Below are 23,345 nucleotides of genomic sequence, written 5' to 3'. Positions count from 1 at the left end.
CACCCTCTCTCCTCCTCTTTAGGCTGACATCAAAGCCCCTGGCAGCTCAGATATCTGACCTTTGTATGAGCCAACCCAGGCCTAAGCTCTTTGCACATATATTCTGGTGCTCTGTCAGTGCTCACTCTGAGTTCTGCTCAGGATGCTGGCTGCTGGCCTTTCTCCAAGTCTATCTAGACAAATGTCCTGTCATCTATTTCAAAAGACAGCACTTTTCTTCTCTGAGCTTCTAGTGGCCTTTAAGACAGCGTAGCATCCCCCTAGAGTTGCCTACATGGCCTCTCTTTGGAGCTCAATGGAGGCAAACCTGGGCTACAGCTCTAGCACTTGAGCTAGCAAATGTCACCCACATGGCCAAATCACTCGCTTCCTCTCTGGAATGGAAGTGAAAACAGGGAGGAAAGCAGCCACACCAAGGACACAAATAGGATTTAACAGGCTATACAGTGGGAATGAATGCGGGGAGTCTGGCAAAGTCAGCAAGTGGAGGAAGCAGGGCTTCCCTTTCACATCCCACTTGCGTTCCCAGTGATAAAGAAGCCGGCTTGTTCTAGGTTGGCTCCTCTGCAAAAGTAAACAAGTGAATGCAGGGCTTGGACACACACATGTCCACTATGTACAAAGACAGAGAGGACCCACGGGTTCCTGGGTTCCATTACCAACATGTGCCTCTCCTTTGTACCATGTGTCATTCAAAGCAAGGTGTGAGAGGATACTGAAGGACAGAAGTCTCTTCTCCTCCAGGGAGAGGTCAAGCTAAGGCTACGGAGCATTCATTTCTGAGCTTCTGGTAACTGTACTCAGTTTTAAAGGCAGCTGACAGGAGAAGACTGTGTCAATGGCTTGAAGTTCTCTCTGATGGATTCCAGTCCTTGCTTATGGCTGTCTTAAGGTTTTGACAATGCTAAATTGGAATCACCTTCTAACACTGTTCCGTTTATCCGGGAGGCCAAGGACTGGGACTACAGAGGCCTGTCATTTGGTCTGCCCACACAATCAACCCCAGCTCTTCGAGCAGGTGGGCAAGTGGAATTCTGTATCAGTGGGATGGAGCTGCATGCTCTCCAAAGGCTTTTTATACGGCACTAGAATGAAGCTGGACCCTGAGATGGTCAAGGGACCTCTGGACTGTGTCAGTGGTGACAGCTGCACTTCACTTCAGTACTTGGCTTAAACCCCAGAACAAGTTTTATAAAGGTGAAAAGTCACCCTGTTGTTTGTCTGGGGTGTGGCATTTTTCACACCCATTTCTGCTGCACCATGCAAACCAAGAGTTTCTTCCAAACATTCACCAGATCCAAACAGGCAATCTGGTTACTAACAACAAATGAGTCTTTATTTGTGACTTCCAGTTTTCTTTATGTCTGGTACAAGGGGCTGGGTCCTGCTGGCAGTGGTGTAGAGTGCTGCCAAGATCTCACAGCAGCACCCTCCTACTCCATGCCTAAAATTTGTCCTAGACTGAAGCTTTCTAGAAGGGAGAGGTCTTCAGCATGTCCAATAGAAATAGAAAAGGAAAAGCTAAGGGGGCCTTTCCCTAGAGGACGGACGTAGGAACCTGCAGAATCAACCTGCTGCCTCACATCATCTTGGTAATTTTACTCCCTGGACAAAATAATAAATATTAAAATCCAAATGATATAGCCAGTGTTTCTGCCATCACTGCTCTAGGACCATGCCTGTGAGTTCAGAAAACTAAAATCTAATCATCATTCATAAGACTCCTTCCCCCAGCTTCAAATCAAGATTAGTTTTATAGCTAGAAAACAAGCATTTCTATCTTCCTTACTATGCCTTATGGGGAGCCAGAGTAACTCTAATAGTCTCCCCCACGTCCCTGGGCATCATTTTCTTTAACAAAGAAACAAAATACAGAGTTCTTTCTGACCTGTTTATGTTACAGGCTGAGTTACAGCTTTCCCAAGGTAGCTCTTACTAAAAGTGAAATTCCTTTAAGGTTGGGAAATTCACTGCAGTGTTTTATAGTACTGATTTATTTTAAACTTGGTTGGCATTTTTAAGACCTGCTATGCCTCTGAGCCCTAGAAATGCTGAAAGAAACCTCTATTTCTTCTGCTTTTGGAATAGTATGAGGTATTAGTTGAAATGAAGAGGGGCTGACTTGTCTGTTCTTCCCAACAAAATCTTAGGTACTCTTCCCAGTCCTGGATCAGCACTTGGGAACATCACCCTTCCCTTCTCAACAGGAGTAGGCCTGAGTAGTCTGTTGAACCAAGCCTCCTCAGTACATACCCAAGGGGTCTCCTCACATCCCAACTTTGGTAAGATATTCTTATGAACCAGTCCTAAACACTCCTCCACAAAGACCTGCCTGCCATCCACTGAGCCATCACCTGTAACTACTGCAAGCTCTCAGGAGACAGCAGGAAATCTAAACGACCAATGTCGCCAATGGGCTCCACTGCCTGCTTGCCTTGGCCCCAGAATTTTTCAACACAGGGTTGCAGGCAGCCACACCCATCAGAGCAGACACTCTTGAGGACATCCCAGCTTTAGTCAGGATTTGAGAAAATTGAGAGATCTGTCCCTGAGAATCATAGCAACCCTGCTGTTTTGTTTTGGGTCCTTGTCTACCTGAAATTTCTGGCTAATTCTTGGAAATAGGTTTCAGACAGGATGCTGTGGCAGTGCAAGCTAGTGCTGCACCACTACTTGGATGAAAACCCTCCTTGGTTATATGGGTGTCTCTATCCTAGACTGCCTTCCCTGCCAATGTCTAGGACAGGGTCACAGTAATTCAAAAGGAATCTGTTATACCCAGCTTAATGTTACCTAAAGCAATGGCTGGGCTGGTGGTCCTGCTGTGGTAAACATAGCCAAGAGCAGCCGTGGCTGTAGAGGAACCTACAGGAACTATGCATGGAGGGCAATCAGTGTAGTTTTTTTCTGGGAAAGAACTCATTACCTGCTTAAAGCATGAACCCAGAAAAGTGTGGTTTTCAAGAGACTGCAGAAGACAGAATAGAAGGCTAGAACCTCCAACCACATATACTTGTATCAAATTCTGACTCTCAGTGAACACTGCTCTCTCATGTACAGAAGGAGGACAAATAACTTAACTAGATAGATGATGTAAAATAAGTTCATTTAGGGATAGAGAATAAAGAGATAGGGCCATTGGCTCCACTCACAGGCCCTTCAAGCAGGCTTCTTTGATAGCATGTTATTACTTAGGTCAGTGGGAATATCTTCATGTCCCAAGGTCCTAAGAGATTCAAGTTGGGGAAAAAACAAACATTCAGACAGCTTTGCTGGCAGATGACTATCATCAGTCCCTCAGATTCGCCCAAGGGATGAATTTTCTGCTGGGTGAAGTCAAGGATGCTAGAGAAAGCCCTATTAGCAGCATCTGAGCCTTGCTACCAACAGCCCCAGGGCAAGCTTGTTCCTTCCCGATACTAGCATAACAGAGGACCCCGGGTGGGTACACAACCCATTACAGAACTAACAGCTCAGCTTCCTCCTGTCTGAGAGCAGGAGCCATCAAGAGGTGGTAAGGGATCCACCAGGAAGCTGCCTGGACTTGCTATCAGCCTTCCTCATCTGTGGAAGACAACTCCAAAACACCTAGAAAGACAAGGCCTCAAGGGACATAGGTGTGCACTGGTACCAAAGTCATCACAGTCAAAGACAAAGAACCAAAAAAGGCATCTTCCCCCAAAGTTATCTCTTGTTATAGCTCTGTCAACACCCTGTGTGTCTGAGACACACAGCCCTGACCCAATCTAATCCCTGTATAGTAAAGGGCCCAAAAGAGATTAAGACAGAAAAGACTCACAAGTCTGCCTAAAACAAAAACAAAACCCCTGCTAACTGTAGTGGTTTGAATAGGTTTGGCCCCCATAGACCCATGTGTTTGAAAGCTTGGCTAAAGAGAGTGGTACTTATGTGGCCTTGTTGGAGAAGAATGTCACTGTGAGAAGTGGGCTTTGAAACTCTAAATGACTGGAAAACAGTCTGCTCTTAGCTTCCTTTGAATGAAGATGTAGAACTGTTTCTTCTCCAGCACCCTGTTGCCTGCATGTTGCCATGCTTCCTGCTATAATACTGGACTAGACATCTAAATCTGTAAGCCAGCCTAAATTCAATGTTTGCCTTTCTAAGAGTTGCCTTGGTCATGGTGTTTTCACAGCAATGGAAACCCTAAGACACTAGTCAATGGATCCCCTGTAGCCAAGTGATCATTCTACTTAAATAAAAGTCTCATTCTTACATCTTCTGTGTGCAACAATCTACTTCAGGCCACAGAGTGTCAAGTTCCTCCTTTAACCCCACAAACCCGAAGGGGGGTGTGCATTGTGGCAAATTCAATGTTACCTAAAATCAACTTCTGGGACAGACACCAAAGGCCTTGGCCCTTTAGCCACCAGTTTTCCTTGAGAGATTGCTTGGACCGGGACACTAAATCTCATTGAAGAAACTATCTCCTATGGGAAACCTACCAAGTTCTCTAGCCTCTGCCTGCACTCCAGAATGCTTTGAGCTAGACAGCCAAAGTCAGGGTGGTCCACACTAAATTATTCACTGAATTCAATTATGGAGATTTAAGATTTAAGATCTAAACTATACACATTAGCTCAATGATCTTCATCAATAACAAAAACCAGGCCTACTTCTTTGATACAAACTATTAAAAACTTCGTATGGAGCAAAGACTATTTTCTATGACCCCACCTCTCTAGACATTTCAAGTCACACTGACATCTGCTTTCCTTCAGCAGACTTTAGTTGCCCATTCCAAATATACCACCCAAGAGCTTGACTTCAAAAGGTCCCAGTAATGGAAATGTGTGTACTGGACAGCAGGCTTGGTCATTAGCTCAGAGGCCCTCACTCTTATCACAGTACCCTCCTGGTAAAGTGTGGGCTATGGCACAGGACCATCAGTTTGATGGGCTTCCTGCTTGGGGTAAGGCTTGTGTCTGATAGGCTTCATTAGAAATGGCTCTCTTCTAAAAGTGACAAGTAAGGGAGAAAGATAGGCTGTATTGAGCAATTGTTAGATGCAGGTATCCCTTTCTAGAGCAATCAACTGGACAAGTCAGCTGTTCTCAAAGGCCAGCCAGCCAGTGTCAGGCTACTGTGCATCAGCTTGCTCCCAGCCAGCAGACGTACACCTAAAGCTACTGCTCCCCTCACACATTTGGGGCACATACAACCACTATAAAATATACATGGTTAAATCCATTCTGTGAGTTTAAAGCCAACGCCCAGAGTGCGGAAATAACCAGCCTGATCATCACGTAGCCAATAAACCACAGAAATGAGACTCAGGCCCTACACTGTAGCCAATTATCTCTGCATAGGAGGAATCCTACCTTTCCAGCCCAAAGGGCGGTTTCTCCCCTCTTCACTGTTGCAAAAACAACTGCTCTTTAGGCGCACACCTAACTGCTAATTGATTGGGTTTTTATGTTGGTACTGGGACCAGGTATGCTGGGACCCCCCAGCAATGACAAGTCTAACAGAAAGTTACCTAGCAACCAGGGTTTTCAAGTGCTATCCCTTAATTTGGGACAGTCCTCAAATAAATCCTTTGTGTGTGTGTGTGTATGGGGGGATTCTAACTAGCACACACTTCTCAGATGCTCTTCACAGAGCAACTAATCAGAAAGAGGCATCTGCATCACAGCTTCTCTACCTGCTGTCTAGCCTGGGAGTTTATGAAGCTACGCTTTTCATAACAAGACACTGCCTGCCTTTGTCACTTTCCTTCTCCCAGTGGAGTTTTCCAGAAGTTACATGAGTTGTCTACCATATTGTAATGCAGAACCCAGTGAGACTATTAAGGCAATTAAACAGATTTGTAAAAACAATGCTAGTCATCCTTAACTTTTAGAAAGTTATTTTCATAAAATATAATTACTTATGACAATAACTGGTATATTGTTACTAATCCATTCATTCATTTGGAGAACATTAAAATAATGTTTCTTGGGGTTGGAGAGAGCTCAGTAGTTAGTAAGTGGCTTGCTGTTCTTCTGGGAGGACCTGAGTTTGGGTTGTAACACCTAAATCAGGTGGCTCACAACCTGTAATTCCAGCTTCTGGGGACTGGCTTACAACACCTAACTAATCCACCCGACTTCTTGTTTTCTTTAGCTGCAACTTTGTCCTGTAAAGGAGTACATGTCTCATGTGCTGAACCAAGTAGGGGTCTGGATCTCACTTGAGACATTCCAATAATCCTAACCTAGAAAAGGTTGTCCTTTTCTCAATGACAACCTCTTACACAAGGGAAACTTGAATCCCAAGAGGTCTTACAGAAATGCAAAGGCCAGGATGGAACTGTAAAGCTATAGTTAGAATACAGTCAGAGCACTGACCAACCAAGTCTACTGAGAACAAGGCAGAAGCGTGCTGCTCGCCAAGCGCAAGTCATCTTTTGCAGAGGCTCAAAGGGAGAGAGAAGCCAGGTTCTGTGCCAGACGGTCCATTCCTATGACCATGAAACCAGCACTACCCCTAGCAAGACACCAGCAAAACCTATGTGCAGCTTATTTCTTCTACCCTGTCATCTGGATGATCCAGGGAAAGGGGGGTTGGTAGATTCGATAAGATATACTTGACCTTAATTTAATGGGATATGACTTAGAACACTTACGTGTGTGAAAATACCTAGCATATATGGTGGTCAATTTCTAATGTCCTGCCCTGTCCACCACACCTCAGACTTTGGAGAGTCAAACATCTCCAGACACTCTCTGTTCTTTATCCTAGCGGATCCTCTTCCATTTCTATGTTATTCCACACGAAGACAGACTGGTCTGTTCTCTCCACTTCCCAACCTCCTCCCTCCAGTACCAGGTCCCCTATGGACAGATCTGGGTGCAAGAACACCATTGAGACAAAGTGCCTTCTCTAAAAACTGTATTCCTTTTAGCACCATTTCATAGGGAAATAAATTTTATTATTTGATAATAAGAAAAGATGTTTCTAAAGAGCTTGAAAGATTCAGCCTAGTATAATTTCCTCTTAAAAGACTTTTCTATGTTCCTTACTTTTTACTCAAATAATCTGACCTATCTCTACTTGCCAAGACTTGAGGGCCAACCTATGTCAACAAGACTTACTTCTTGGCCCTGAATTTTCTCTACAACTCCAGAGTCCAGCACAGGGAGTGTGTTAAGTATAACAACAAAAAAGCACTCACCTAGTTTAACAACACCCAAGACGTTCAGCCCTGGAGTTTAAGCAGCACATGTGACCTGGTCCATTCGGGTTTCAAGTTCAAAAGCATCAGGTCGGTCCTGTGGGTTAGCAGCTAACATGTCTTTCAAGAGCTGCTTGACCCCCTCAGACATGGAAGTCCTACGTTTCTGGGGGATATGCAACTCCATCTTTGGGTTTTCTAGCAGCGCCTCACCAACAGGGACGATCTCAGTCCCTTGTTTAATGTAGGTCCCCAGGAGCTCCTTCTTGGTTTCAGAGTCAATAAAAGTAATTCTTTCTATCATTGCCCAGATGATAATGCCCAGAGCAAAGATGTCCGCCTTGGCTGTGTAGTGTCCCTCCCAGACTTCGGGAGCCATGTAGAAGTCTGAGCCACATGCTGAGGACAGCCAGTACTTATTCACATTCACATCTTTGTTATCTTGATTGCCCTCTTTGCCTCGAGGTGCCAGTCCTGCACAGACCTTGCTCAGTCCAAAGTCTGCCACCTTGAGGATGGGGGTGCCAGACCGCTCTGTGATCAGGATGTTGTCTGGCTTTAGGTCCCTGTGCACGATGTGGTTTTTGTGCAGGAAGGCAATGGCGCTTGTAAGCTGTAGCATGAAACTTTTGTTGGTGGCTGGGTCAGGTCTCCGGGACAGGACATACTGATTGAGGTCTCCACCTTCACAGTACTCCATGACAAACCAGAGATAGCAGGGCTCCTCAGCATAGCCCAGGATCCTTTCTCCTAAACCAAAGGACAGGAAAGAGCTTGAGTGGACATTCAGATTACTATATTAAAGAGAGAAGACGGTGACAAGTAACTGTGCCAAGAGGGTCTACACAACTGGCACCAAGGAAATTCCATGCCCGCAGTCCTCTTCTACCTTACAGAACAAGTCGTATGGCAGAGGCACCAAGGCTGGGTGTCAAGCACCCGGGCTTTGAAATCAAGACTCTGCACCTGCTGCCATCTAGTTGACTTGAGGCCATTTTGTGTATTTACATTTTTTGAACTGCTATATGATTCTATCCATTCTTTGTAAGGCTGCTGGAAAGATGAGAATAAAAATCGAACAACAGGAGCTTTGTAGAGTGCATGCTGTTTCCGCTATTACCATTTGGATAGCACCCTAGCTTCTGTAATTCCTAGTCCATTCAAGGCATATGTTCTAGCTCTCTTCTTCCTGATGCACGTAAGCCTTTAGTAACACAAACACAGTGACATTTTCTACAATTTTATTTCAGAAGTACACTCCCCTCCTTCCTTATCTTCTGCTAGTTTACCACATATATGCCTAGTCCAAGCTAGGACTGTACCATGCCCCCTGGCTCTATGAACCTTGGTTTCACAGGGACTTATGCCAGTTATTAGCCCGAATGGAATGTTGGCCATAAGATCGACTTCTATAGAAGATACACACACACACACACACACACACACACACACACACACACACACACACACACACACGTAAGAACTCTAGGCTAAGATGAAAAAGGATAATGGAACACAGACAAGTGGACCAGGAAGGTATAAGGAAATGAGGAATGAGGGTACGGTTAGGAAAACTTAACCTGATGGAACAGTGAGTAGATGCGTAAGGCAGAATTGGGTTACACAGAAAGCTGGAAAGCTGGTGACTGGCACTTCCACGTCGAATCAATCCCTACATGCTTCATAATGCAACTCTGGAACAGAGTCCTTATGAGTTACTGGATGACAAATGCCCTCTATAAGCTAAGTCCAAGTAGGCAGATGTCTTATTTGACAATACAAAGGCTGATACTGTGTGTGCAGGCATGCGCCTTTAATTCTGGCACTTGGGAGGCAAAGGCAGGCAGCTCTCTAGAAGTTTGAGGCCCGCATAGTAAGTTCTAGGACAGCCAGGGCTACATAGTTGACACCTTATCTCAAAAACAAAACAAAATAGAAGGAAGAAAAGGAAGACAGACTATACATTGACTGGCAATTGTTAAGTGAATCAAGACTATACATTGACTGGCAATTGTTAAGTGAATCAGACTATACATTGACTGGCTAATTGTTAAGTGAATCAGACTATACATTGACTGGCTAATTGTTAAGTGAATCAAGACTTGAAAATAGGTCCCTTGGCTCAGAGTATGCTATGTCCCAAAAGACAAGGCTAACACTTCCTCAGCCTCTAAAAGGAGGCTCTAGCCATTTACTACAATACTATATACTACAGTGATACAATAAGCCACTGCTTCCCCAGTGGCCCTTAAATCACTAAAGTACAAACAAAATCTACCAAAGCCAGAGGTAGGAAGAGACATGACAAAAACATTTTGTTTTAACCACAATCTGTCAGACCTAACTTCCCCTGTAATTGTACAATTTATTTGTTTATATTACTCACAAAGTAATACAAACAGAACCAATTCAGGACATATGGCTTCTTTTTAAAATCAGTGTTGAACTGTTCCCTCAACCCCCACTCCCTGCTCTATAATCCTCTTTTTGGTTGCCAGCAAGCAGGCTAAGTCTACCTTAAAAAGAAAAAAACAAAAAACTGAAAATGAAGCCACAACCTGAGGCCCCACCTAGAAACAGAAAAGGGACAGCAGGAAAAGTTCCATGACATACAGCCAGGGAGGAGGAATGCCATCAAATTCCTTCTACAGAGACCACATCACAGAGCAATGAAACTTCTAATCTGAGATATGAATAGGGAAATTATTATTTTATACACAAAACTGGTAACTATGGTAACTAAGAGGACTAAAAGAAAACAAGTTGGCTAAAGGAACTATCACACAGATCTCGGGGGGTAAGAATGCAGGGAAAGGAAAGCTGGGAAAAAGCACTCTCAGCTAGTCTATAGAAGGAACCTACAGATGCTAGAGGAGCCCTAGGACAGAGAGACCAACAGAAGCAGCAGGCTCAGAGCCCATGCAACCTCACTGAGCAAACAGATGGAACCCTGCAGAATCACTTCTCTAAGCAGGCAAGGGTCTGGGCTTCACTCAGGGGAAGCCTGTGAGTCCTGGCTGTCCACCCAGACACAGAAGAAATATTAGGATTCCAGTCCTTCCTTCAAGACAACTACCTGCCCGGGCCTCTGCCAACTTCTGACCAAGACAAAGGGAGGAGACACAAAATGTGAAGAAACCAGGAGGAGCACAGAGCAGGACCCACCCCCCACCCTCTGTTCTAATGGATTGTTAGCTCTTTGGCACAAACAGAAGGTAAGGGTAACCTTGGGAAAATCCAGAATTCTTATACATCAAATATGAGAACTTAAAATTTTGCAGAGCATAAGGATACTTTTTTTAAAAAAAATATCTGACCATCACTACATCCTCATCACTACCTGAACCAAGGTCCTCCAAAATCATCTGGGGGTGGGGGCTGGGGGCTGTGTGCAGCTGCAGAAGCCAGGAAAGGGCATCAGATCCCCTGGAACTGGAGCTCCAGGCAGCAGTAAGTCAAATGTTAGGAACCAAACTAAGGTCCTCCGGAAGAGTAAGAAACCCTCTTAACCTCTGCACTCTCTCTCCAACCCCTAAATTTTTTTGGTTCTTGAGACAGTCTTGATATGTAGCCCAGACTATCCTCAGTCGTGGAATTACACTCAGCTTGGAAGTCATTGATTTCAATAATCCCAGTACTATACAGGTTACAGAATGTTACATGTTGGGCAAAAGATGAGATCTAGAATTTTGCTCCATCTATACTACATCAGGATAGACATCAGGATGGGTTAACTTATGCAAGAGCACGCCACATCTTCGGACATTGGGTGAGAAAGCTCTCTCTGGAGCTGAGAGCCCCGGAAGACGGATGAGCAGGTAAGAAGTCATTTGGAGGTTCTGCAACAGAGGAAGACAGTGAAGGGAGGAAGCCAGAGGGGGCAGGGTCAAGGATTTGAAGGTTTACATCAGAATTTAGTAACTTATCTCCTGTGATAATTAATCAAAGAATTAAAAGCATTCTCTCCAACTGTTTCTGCCCCAAACTGTAATCCTGGTAACGACACCCTTAATCCTGACAATTAAACCCCAATTTCAGGTGAGAAGGCTAAAGCTCAAACAGTTTGTCTTATAATGGTGAAGCTAATTGGAGGGCAAGACTCAGAACTTTTCACTCAGAGCTCTATTGCTTCCCGGTGCTAGCAGCAATTTCACACTTGGATATTCTATTTCCCCTGCAACACACCAAACAATTTAAGCTTCATCAAGTCCCTAGTGCAGGATTATCCAACTATAGAAAATACAGATTCCTTTTTATGGTACGGGATTTTGATAGACTTAAATGTGCTTTGTGAAAGCTACTCATCAGGATTCAACTAAATAAGGATGAGAATTTGAGTCACTCAGGAGGATTCGTGCCCTAAGGACAGGGCTGGAGGGCAAATTCAAGGTGAACTGATACTCTAATAGGGAAGCTAAGGTCTCCTTGAGAGTTTACACTATAAAAAGCCTTCCCACTGCAACCCCAATTAACCAAGGTTCTCAATTAAGACAGGGTGGCTTCTACCTCCTGGGGCTAGTTCCTAAAATCCCTACACATGGAAGGAAAATACTCAGTGCAAAGAATATGCAATTGCCCGAGGCATCCAAGGACAGCTGAGAAAGCAGCTCCAGCCTCTCTGGCTGCCATGCAGAAGGATGGCACCAACAGAAAGCAGTGTGACAAGGGCTCATACCGCATAGGAAACAAACCAAACCGTGGCATCAGGATACATGACCGGTCACTAGCATTAAAACTAGTAAAATATAATTACACTTATTTTACAAGCAAAAACCCAAACCAAACCAAACAAACCAACAATAAACCACAACTCAAACCTTGAAGCCTCTCATTTAACATACCCCCTAGACTGTTAAACGACAATCAAGTCAGAAGGTCTGTACTTGAGTCCTGGCTGGGTTACTTGCTTATCTATTTTACATTATATATTGTCAAGTTTGGGATATCTGACCTGCAAGACACTCATAGAATCCATTTCCAAAGGTGGTCATGAAGGCTGAATGAGCCTGGCACTATCATCAAGCTTTGTTTCTGAGACATGGTCTGACTTAGGACTTGCTGTGTAGTCCTGTTTGACCCTGCACTCAAAGCAATCTTCCTGCCTCACCCTTAAAAAGATGGGCTTACATGTGTGAGTCACCACAACTAGCTTCATCCAGTAAATTTCAGTAAAATTGGGAAAGACTTTGTGGACTCTAAATCATTGTTCTACTGTATCCCCTTAATTTTGAAGGTCCCCAGTGCCACTTTATTTCAAGAGTCAAAGATCATCCCATTCTGCCTAACCTGGAGGGGCTCTAAATTCCACGGCCCAAGCCACAGTAGTAAAGAATTCAGAGATGCTTTGGAGATGACTACCATGCTCAGAGCCCCTTAGGTTTCCTTGGGCGTTCAGTAGCCAGGAGTTTGCAGTTAATTCCCTTCTAGATCCAGGTTCCTGTGTGTCAGCTACTTTTGTCCTGCTTTCCTAAGCCCCTAATGAAACTCTCACCAAGAACCTGTTTAATAGGATGCCACAGCCTGTGACCTTACAGATAATCATTAGGTGTACCCTCTTAGGAGGAAAGCCTGCAAGCCTCTTATGCAGCGACCTGGCTTGCAGCAGCACTGGCACATAGGGAGGAGGGCCACCCAAAAGCCCAGGTCAAACACATCTAAACTACAAAAACATTCTGGTAAACAGGAGAGCTTACACACGAGCTAAGCTAGTTTCCCAGCTTTTCTAAGTTCCCAGTCCCATGAGAGTTATCCAGAATTCATGTTTGGGGTACGTAAAGGTCAACCTTCCTGTCAGAAAGAGTTAGACTAGGGCAGCAAATTTCTGAGTGCTTGCTATTTTGTTTTAGGTACACTCAGGACAGGGGTTTTTAAGGATGGAAAATAAGGTGACAAAAGCAACTGCTGATACCTTAACTCACAGGCTAAGGGCTGGGGTAGAGCCCTGTTGGAAAAGTATCTGCCTAGCATACACGGAGCCCTAGGTTTAATTCTCAACAGCACATAAACAAAATACGATAGATAGTGCATACCTTTAGCCCAGTTCTCAAGGCAGAGAACCCTTAGTTCAAAATAATCTTTGGCTACATAATATTCTGAGCTACATGATACCCTGCCCACCATGATACAGGTCCTAGGAAACACCTGCTATGAGGCAGACATGGACCACACTGACTTCTGAGTAGGATTTGTTTAGCCCATGCTCAGAAAAGATGAATTTGACACACACACACACACACACACAAGCTAATATGGAGTGGGATATGACCAAGAACATAGTTATGCGTTCTTTTTTAAAATGTATTTTGGATACTTGTTTGTACTTCAAGTTATTTCAGTAAACTCTAAAACTGCTTTCTGTATATTCACTAGAAGCTGAGGTGAGAGGTGAGGTGAGGAGATAACTTAAGGCCGGGCACTATCCTCTCAGGATCACCTTTCTCTCTTAAATCTCTCTCCAGTCCTCTGGTTAATGAGCTAACCTGTCACACTGGAGTGACCCTGATCACTATCAATGCCTTCAAACTTTTCAGTAGCCATAAAGTGTTTTGTTTTCTTTTTTCCTCTTCCAATACTACCAGAGGCACGCAGTAAATCACTCTGCATTACAAAGGACAGGGCAAAGTATGATTGCAAAGAACTTTTGGGTTTAAGGAAAGCTTTGATATCACTAGACATCAAGTGCATGCTAAAAACCCAGGGCCAGACCAACCAAGACTTGGATGCTAGAGTCAAGAAAACATACCCTGGAGAAACCGGAGTCTTTGTTTTCCACTTTAATGTTAGCAAGCTATGCATTATTTTATCTGCTAAGCAGAGCACACATGACATGTGAGCTTACAGTCATTAAGACTCCAAATTAAAACAGACATGAAGTATGTGGCCTAAAGGAAAAAAATTCTCTAGTTTAAGCTCACAAAGGGAGGATGAAAAAATTACTGTAGCTTTCAACCCGCTGTTCCCAGCCATACAGGAAATGTGTTCCACAGTCAAAGTTTGAGAAGCTACAAACCTCTAGGATGAAGATGGAAGAGATCCAAAGCGGCTGAACTTAAAGAGGCAGTGGAACCTTATGGAATACTGCTGACAGCATGCACCACCTCATCAGAGAACCCCAGCGTAGGGTAAAGGCCCACTCCCTCTGAGTTTTCAATTTGTCATCGGTTCAGAACAAGCCAGGACCTCATTAAGTCCCAAACTCCAGGGTGTTAAACACTTGCTATCCTGCCACTATTTACTGTAAAATTCTTTTTAAAATGTTATCCATGAACAAAGTTTTTGTATGCTAGAAGAACTAATAGGGGCTGTTAGCTGAAGTTCAAGTTTCAAGCTGGCAGCAGCAATGAGCGAGGTTAAAGATATTGTTTGGCAATGCAAATTCATGTAGTCCAAGGTAGTACTGAAACATGACCATAGAAACATTCACTAAGATGTCCCATTCATTGCCATTGAGAAATGTGTGTGAGAAAGGACTGAGAACGTGAAGAGACTGAAGGCAAAGAAGGCGCTCCCCAGGAAGGAAATCCTCAAGTCCCCATCCTCCTGGAATTGATGGCCTTTTCAGAATGGACAAGCAAGATGGGAAAGGCCCCCAGAGAACTCCATCACGCTATCCAATCCATTGTTAAAGGAATTCCAAACTCTGCAAGGATTCTCCGGGGACCTTACAATAAAATCTGACAGGTGCTCTAAAAAGTTTAGGAAATCTAGTCCTAAATCCCACGCATCCTGCTAAGCTCAACCTCAGGTGGGGAAGACAGCATCACACCTGGAAGATCGGTGAGCACAGACCATTCCAAATACTTCAAGGACGCAGGAATTTGAAGCCAGGAGTCCCACCCCTTTCAAGCTGATTAACCTTAATCAAGTTGTATTTGTTCCTTCTATTCTTTAGTTCCTCCATTTATAGAACAGAGGCATAATTTGCTTTTACAGATATTATCCAAAATTGTAGTGCTCAGATTTCATATAGTTAGGATTCCGATTGTCCATTTTTCCCATGGCCTCTTCTCTGCCCCAGGAAGCCTCAGACTTCTAGCCCACTGCCTCTCTCCTCTAGCAGTTCACCCAGGAAGGCAAGTGTTTGGCCTCATAGAGCCCCATTTTCTGCAAAATCACTTCTCAGACAGCCCCAAAGGTTATAAAAAACTGAGATTGTACCGTGGCAGGAAAAGATGTGACATGTTTTGTTATGTGACAACTCTTGGCCCACCTGTGAGGGTTATTACTCTGTGTGAGCTATGCATGCCTCAGGGACTAAGCCAAGAACCAACTAAATAACTGTCTGCCCTCAGGTGAAGGGCTGGGTTCTCAGAGGAAACTTCACATGTGGAGACAAGGTTTGGGAATAGAGTTGGAAGAAACTAGAAATCAGAAAAGGAGACCGCACGGATGGGTCTGCTTCTTTTTTTCCCTTTATGTTCTGAAGAGAAAGAGGCATGAGGGGGCTTCTGCAGTTCTACCAACAACTTTGAATCCCACCAGGACTACTCTTCATCCATCTTTAAAATGCTAGACTTGTAATTATGGCTCACACCTAATGATTGAGTACTTTAAAAGATCAAGGTTAGCACTTAGTGAGCTTGTTATGGAATGCCAGCTAGTGTTTGGGGAACAGACTGATTTTGCAGCATTGAAAGAAAGGTGCCAAAGCCGGGGCAAGAACCTAAGTGAGCCAGAGACAGTTATTAGAGCTGAGAGGTTCTGAGAATGAGGGGGTCCAGGAGAGGGCGGGACTGCCTGCTGTAGTCTACCTTTGAGCGAGGTCTCCACCAGGCGCAGGTAAAGCTGTGAGTTCTTGTTGCCATGACTCATACGCTGGGCTAACCCATTGCGCTGTAGGACACACTCCTCAAACTGCACGATATTCTGGTGACGCCGCTTGAGGCTTGTTAGGGCCCAAAATTCAGCTAGTGCCAACTCCACGTTCTCAGGAGCGTCGCAGCGGATCTTCTTGACTGCCACCTTGGCCCCACTGCGCCCAGCCACAGCCTCATAAACCACGCCGTAGCTGCCGCGCCCGATCTCCGCCAACAGGCTGTAGCGCGGCCGTGCAGGAACATCCCCGCCGCCGCCATCCGGCCGCCGCCGGGCCAGGAAGGCCTCGCCCGGGACCTCGGCCATAGCCGGATCCTTGGCCTGGGCCACCGGCCTCAGCTTCTCGCAGAGTACCCGCTGCACTGGGCTTCGCCTTTTCCGCTCCGGGCTTTTTGTCCCTCTGCGGGCTCCGTTCTCTTTCCCCGTTTCCATGGCTGCGGGGGGCGGGGGGAGCAGCAACGGCGCCGCCCGGGCCCCCCCTGCCTCATCCCTCCGTCTAGCCCGGAGATGCGGAGGAGCGGTACCTTGGATTGTGATCTAAGAGCGAAAGAATCAGTTAAAACCACTAGGCCGAGAGGGGTAGAAGAGGAACTTAAAGCGTGCGGCGTCCCACCTCCGCCGCCAGTCGCGGCCCCTTTAAGAAGGAGCTACCGTCCCGAATTGAACGGGGGAAGGGAAAGGAAAGCGGGAAAGACGGAACCACCGGGAAGTACCGAGGGAGGACCGGAAACCGAAGCACAAACCGTTCCCTCTCTCCACTGATTTATCCGTCAAGAGTAGGAAAAAATAAAGCAGTAGGGACCTTCACCATTCAAGACAACCGTCTTAAGAGAGACAAGGCCGGCTTAAACTTTCCTGGGACTTAGCCCCCTCCCAACAGCCCCTCTCCGCGTCCTACCCAGACTTCTCCCGGTGTAAACAGGCCTGTGAATTAAACCTAGCCGAGCCCGTGGGACGACCGAAGCCCCTGGGGACAACGGGTGAAGGGAAACTGGCTAAAGGTTCGGCTTCCGAGGACGACAAGCCGAGGCCCCCATGACCCTCCCGGAGTGCTGTGGGGTACTGGGGATCCCGCTTCGGCCCTTCCTCCTCCACTCGCTCTTACCTGGCCGGCGCTGTTCCTCTTCCGGGCGGACCGGTTCCCCCTTGGAGCCCGCGCCGGAGGATGATCCGTTCCGAGCCGGAGTTGTCTGCAGAGCCGAGTAGGGCGCGAGGCGGGGAGCCTGGTTGGACGTGTAGCAGGTCGCGGCGCTACTCCTGAGATGACAGCAGCGCTCCCGGGGGAGGCCTCGGCTTCCAGGTTCCCGTGGCTGTCCTCGAGTTCGCGCCAGCTGAGCACTTTACGTAACCTCTTTATGTAAGCTGCACCTCCCGCCGCTGCTTTGGTCAGTGGAGATTCCTGGTGGCCCATCCCCCAGGAGGCCAGCGAAGAGCTGCGCCGCCTTTCTACAGCCGAGGTAGACCCAGCAGCCGCGACAGCCCGGAACCAATCACTGGCGAGAACACCCAGCCAACAAAAAGAGCGCGCCAAAATCCCGCGATTTGTACTGAGGGCCTTCGCCAGTCGTGTGCGCTCCGCTAACGCCTTTCCGGACTTGACCTGCATGGTACCTACAAGCCCGCAGTCGGCACTTGATGCTGATTGGGTGAATGGCTTAGGTGTAATTGATTCACCAGCTGAGACCCGGGTTAGAATGCTAATCCCCACGCCCACTAATGACCCCAATGATCTCAGCCGCACGTAATCCTCAATATCCTTCTCTGCCAAACCCGGTGGTCCTCACTTCCCAGGTTGCAAAGGCCCAAATGAAATATGATGGCTGGCTAATTGAGTGCCTGATATAAGCTGCTTTGGGCTTGGATTTTGATACTCTTCACCCCGGCCGCCCATTGTAGTGGGAGGGAGCACAATGGCTGTGTAGTTAAGAATGATCTTGAACTCTTGCCTTCCTCTCCTGAGTAATGAGATTAAAGGCGGCCACCACCAAACCGGGTTTATACTCCTTATTTGTTTGTACAGGGCTAGGAATCAAACCAAGGGCTTTGTGCATATCAGACAGGCACTTTACTAAGCTTCATCCCCGGCCCTTGGGCGTGGATTTTTAAGTATTTTGTGCCCTGCTTTGTACTCCAATGCCTAGAAGGTGCCCAGTATTTTGTTAGCTGATATTGAAGGTTGAGTTTCTGCTACACACTGTTTTAAGTCTAGGGAAAAAGTTGTGGGCTTGACAGCCTTTGCCTTAATTGTGATTCTTTGCCCCTGGAGGAGACAATCAACTTTGCGTCTTCGTAGACTTTTCACAACTAAAGTACTAGAACAGAACAGTGTTAAAAGCACACAGGATAGATTAAATATAATGTAAAACAATAAACAAGAGTTTCTGGAATTTCTATAGCTTTTTTGTATGTAAAAGGTCAAGTATACACACAAAGTGTAAGAATAGTAGAGAAGTCTCCCCCTTTTTGGCTAGAATTATATTGTTTTGCTATTTTCTCTTGTTTTACATAAATATATATATGTACTTGTTGTATATGTATGTATCCTCTTATAAATCCTTTTAGATTTATGCCATATGTGTGTATGTATTCCTGAAGACAAAGGTACTTTCTCACACAATCTCAATTACAATACAAAACAGGAACTTTAACAATAGAATGCTTTTGTTTAATATGCCACTTCGGGTTTTACCGATTGTCCTTTCCTTTCTCTTCTAGTCCAATATACAAGAATTTCAACAGCCTTGTTTTTAACTTAAACTCCTTTACTTCTTTGTTGTTGTTGGATTTTTTTTTTTTTTTTGAAACAGGTTTTCTCTATGTAGTCTTGGCTGTCTTGGAACTCGATCAGTAGACCAGGCTGGTCTTGAACTCAGGGATCTGCCTGTGTCTGTCACCCAAGTGCTGGGATTAAAGGTATGCACCACCAAACCCAACCTAACAACTCAAACAACTTAAATGTCTTTAAAGGGGTTATCTCCAAACATTGTTACTAACCTATTGGGGGTTATAGCTTCAAACATGATTTTGAGGTAAGGCCATAATTCGATTAGTAGCAAGTACAGAAGTGACACCATAGGCCAAGACTGCTGCTAAACTGTAGTCAATTAAAGAGACTATTAGAATGTGAAACAGCCTGGGTGATGGCTCAGTGGCAGAGCCACTTGCCAAGTGAACCTGTTGACTTGATTTCATTCCCCTGAGCTGACAAAAAGTGGATAGAGAACCAACTATACAAAGTTATCCCCTACCTCTACTCTAGTACCCACAATCCTACAGACTTCAGTGATGAACACCAGAGGCTCAAAGGTATGAGTCCCCTGCAGCTGTTGAATTACCCAATAAATCCTGAATTCACATCTTATTGTCTACTTTGGACTTGCTTAAACTACTAAAGTAACCTTCACTTACTTTTATGCTTAATAGCCAATGTTTATGAGCATTTTCTATCTTCCTGGCATAAAGATTGACAAAGAGTAGTTATGATATCCTTGAAAAATAAAGTTTCTTCCAAAGTTAAATATGTATGTTTGCATGTGACCTAGCAAGTTCCCGGTCTCGGTGTTTACACAAAATAAACTTAAGATTCACAAATAGACTCGTCTATAAAACTATAGTAGCTCTTTCCATGAGAGTCCAGAAGCTGGAAGGTACTACTATGTTTATCAAATAGACAGATGTGTCACTTCCAGATAATGGGAACAAAAGGGGAACTGAAACTCTATAGCATGGACGAATTAAAAAAAAAAAATGCTGAGTGAAAGAACCCAGGCACAAAAGAACATGTACTGGGTGACTCCTACACCACTGGGGAAAGAAATACGCCTAATTTATACTAGAGAGGGAATGAAGGAAAACAGGCAAACTTTTGGGTTGAAAAATAATGTTCATTATTCTTATGTGGTGATAGTTTTAATGGGAAATGCTAGAATACCTCAAATTGGGGCTAGAGAGGTGGCTCAGTGGTTAAAAGCACTAGCTGTTCTTACAAAGGGCCCAGGTTCAGTTCTCAGCATCTACATAGCAGCTCACAATTATCTGTAACTCCAGTTCCAGGGGATCTGACACCCTCACACAGACATACAAGCAGGCAGAACATCAACGTACATAAACGTAAAAATAAACTTAAAAAATGTTTAAAAAGAATATCTCAAATTGTGTCCTTGTATGGGTTTCGTTTATAGCCACCTTTCTGCCTCACCTCTAAAAAGCTCTAGAAATGGAGGAAGTAGGGAGAATGCTACATACTGTATGATTCCAATAATGTAAAGTGTAGCCACCAGCCTTCGGTTCCAGAATGCGAATGGTTGACTGCCAAGTGGCACAGGGTGATGGAATCTGTGAAGTGTACTACAATAAAATTCAATTAGAAGCTGAAAAACAAAAGCCCCTCAATCATGAAGATTTGTGGGGTTTGGTTTGGGGGTTTTCTGTTTTAAGACAGCATTTCTCTATGTAGTCCTGGCTGTCCTGGAACTCAATTTGTAGACCAGGAGTGACCTCAAACCCACAGATCTGCCTGCCTCTGCCTCCCAAGTGCTGGGATTAAAGGCTTGCTCCACCATACCTGGCTAAGATTTGTGTTTTAAAGAAGTTTCTGAGGACAGAGCACTGTGTGGTATATCCTAGCTCCACTCCTCCCACCCTTAGGTCCATAGTCTGAGAAAAAGTCAAGAACCTTTGTCCTCCTTGCTACTGTCCTCACCTGAATTTGAAGAGAGAGAGCAAGAAGCTCTAGAAGAACTATGGGTGTGAGTTTTCTGCAGCTGTTAGAGTACTTCATTTCTTTTTAATTTGCTCAAATTACAAATATAACTATTGTTATGCCTGATGCTAACATTTATGAGCATTTATGAAACTGACATAGAAGATTTATGACATTGCAGAGATGTGGTTTCTATCACCAGCCCATTTTACAGACAATGAAAACGAAGGTGAACGAGGTTTGGAACTGAGGCCCTAGGCTCTTTATACCCTTCCTGGCTTTAGCAAGGTGGTGCTAGGGGTTGGGACAAGGTATCATTTTAGAATGGATGGTTTGGAAAACCTCTGTGATGCTGGAATCATTGAATAAGGGTTTGATTCCTGTAACAGAATAACCAAATGTATCTCTAAGAAAGTATTCCGCCCCTAGGGGGTCCACCTGGGATAACCAACGGAGACAGGAGCCTAGCTTAGCCGCCCTCTGAGAGGCTCTACCTAGCAGCTGACTGAGATAGATGCTGATAGCCACACACATTGGATGAACGTTGGGAATCCCCATGGACGAGTTAGGGGAAGGATTAAAAGTTCTCAAGGAGACGGCAACTCCACAGGAAGACCAACAGTGCCAGCTAACCTGAACCTTGGGAGCTCCCAAAGACTGAGCCACCAAAGAGCAGACAATGGCAGGTCCGAGGACCCTGGCACATACATAGCAGAGGGTTACCCTGTCTGGCCTCAGTGGAAAAGGATGCACCGAACCCTGCAGGGGCTTGATTATCCTGCAGGGAGGAGGGATGCCCTCTCAGAGGCGAAGGTGAGGGGGGACTGGGAGAGGAGACAGCATTTGGGATGTGAATATATATACATATATACACATATATAAGCATACATATTTATAAACATATCAGGAGAACAAATGCAAAGTCCCTGAGATGGGAGAGCCCAAGGAAGCCAGTGGAGCAGGAACTCAGAGAGTGGGAGACAGGTAAAAGAAGTAGGAAATGGTAGGTGTTGTGTGTGGGACTCACAGTGAAGCAAGGGCAGAGGCCATGGTAGACTTGGGTCTTACTGATGTGATCTGAGCAGCTGGTCTTGCACATAAAGCCTCTCCTTTCTGGTAAGAAGGCTGAAGCTCAGTTATGCTAAGAACTGCCACACCCACCAAAGTGAGCGGGCTGACAGTTGAGGGTGGAGCTGGGAGTCTAGCCCTCTTCCCCATGCTCACTCTTCAGGAGAACACCCCAACCCTGGGTCTGGTTCCATGAGAAAGTAGGGGGTTCTGGCTTATAGAGAAAGAGTGTGGGGGGTGGTGGTGACTAGAAGAGGAAAGGGTGAAGAGAAGAGGTGATAGTCTAGAGGGCTGCTCTAGGCCACACTGTGGGATTGTGAGAGGGTGAGCTGAGGGTGGGAGTGGGCTAAGGAGGGCAGAGACAATAGTACCAGGATACGGTTTAGGGAGGACTTCTGAGATGAAGGAATACTGAAGACAGACACTCCAGTACCTCAATGGAGTGGTTCTTGAGCAAGGGATCCTGGGAAAGACCTGGGAAGACTAAGTTTGTAGAGCAACAAACTGAGTAACAGAGTAACTGAGTTCTGAGTAACAGAAGAGGGAGAGAGACCAAAATATCTGGATTGTATAGGAAGGAGCTACTCTGGGAAGAGCAGCCCAGCCCCTGGGCTGGAAAGTTTAGGGTTGGGGGAAGGGTATGCAATGTAGGGAGGGACTGAGGGTTGCTGGGAGAACCTAGAGGCCAGGTCTGCTTTGGTATGTAAAACATGTACCTTAGTCACTTGTTCCGGGTCAAACCAAACTAATCTTGAATTGGACTAAAAATACCTAGGACACTGCTTAGTGGTGGGCGTGCCTTTAATCCCAGCATTCCAAGGCCATCCTGCTCTACAGAATGAGTTCCAGGACAGCTAGGGCCACCCAGAGGAACTCTGTCTTGAAAACAAAATGAAACAGAAAGAGGAAAAAAAAGAGAATGTGTCCCCATTTTAGGGAGGAGAAGAGTGGGACCTGCAAATCGGGTGTGCATACGAATTGCTCAGAGCTGTTAAAACCCAGATTGCTAGGTCATCTGCAGAGCCACTCATTCAGTACATCTGGGACCAGATGTGCACTGTTGTGCGGAGGGACACATATCTGGGAAGAGGGAGTCTCAAGTGAGGAATTCCCTCTGTAGTGCCAGGGAAGTCTGAGTGATCCCCCAAAACAGACAGGAGCTGATCTGATGCAATCATAGTAGGGCCTTTTCATTTGAGCTAGTTCGGGCTCCCCAGCGCACCACCATCACACAGGAGAGTTTTGGTGGTAGAGCTAGGCTCCAGTTTTGTTGGAAACGATGTTAGGTACCACCTGTTAGTTTGTCTGAGTTCAAACTTAGGTAGGTCAGGTTCTCTAAAATGGAGTCTGAACTTAAAAGATTTGGCCTCTTACCTCCATCAGATTAGCCTGTAGGCAAGTCTGTGTGGCATTTTCGTGAGTGACAATCCATGTGAGGATTGCCAGCTAACTCAGTGGTCCTGGGTGGTGTAAGCGCACAGGCTGAGGAAGCCAGGATCTGTGGCTTCTGCTTCAGTTCCTGCCTCTAGCGTCATCCCTTGGCTTTCCCTGATGATGGACCATAACCAGTAAGCCTGTGTTAAAAAT

The 23,345-nt window shown here is 45.5% G+C and overlaps 1 protein-coding gene across 3 annotated transcripts in view; it reads right to left on the bottom strand.

Moving 5' to 3' along the window:
- Stk35 (serine/threonine kinase 35) overlaps nucleotides 1–18,549 on the bottom strand; it is a 30,665-nt gene extending 12,116 nt beyond the window's left edge. The window contains exons 1-3 of one of the 3 annotated variants that reach the window (XM_032904200.1): nucleotides 17,094–18,549; nucleotides 15,925–16,525; nucleotides 7,175–7,924 (exon numbers count right to left, since the gene is read on the bottom strand). In XM_032904200.1, the coding sequence (XP_032760091.1) occupies nucleotides 7,212–7,924; nucleotides 15,925–16,525; nucleotides 17,094–17,594 (1,815 nt within the window). In that variant the 5' untranslated portion in view covers nucleotides 17,595–18,549 and the 3' untranslated portion in view covers nucleotides 7,175–7,211. Of the gene's footprint in view, nucleotides 1–7,174; nucleotides 7,925–15,924; nucleotides 16,526–16,886 lie in introns of all 3 variants that reach the window. The other 2 variants (XM_032904201.1, XM_032904202.1) reach the window with 2 other exon arrangements.
- Between the last annotated feature and the right edge of the window lie 4,796 nt (nucleotides 18,550–23,345).

Source organism: Rattus rattus, chromosome 5, assembly GCF_011064425.1.
Source record: "Rattus rattus isolate New Zealand chromosome 5, Rrattus_CSIRO_v1, whole genome shotgun sequence".
NCBI classification, from domain to species: domain Eukaryota; kingdom Metazoa; phylum Chordata; class Mammalia; order Rodentia; family Muridae; genus Rattus; species Rattus rattus.
Note: the sequence above shows the minus strand (reverse complement) of the source record. Positions and strands in the feature narration are given on the sequence as shown.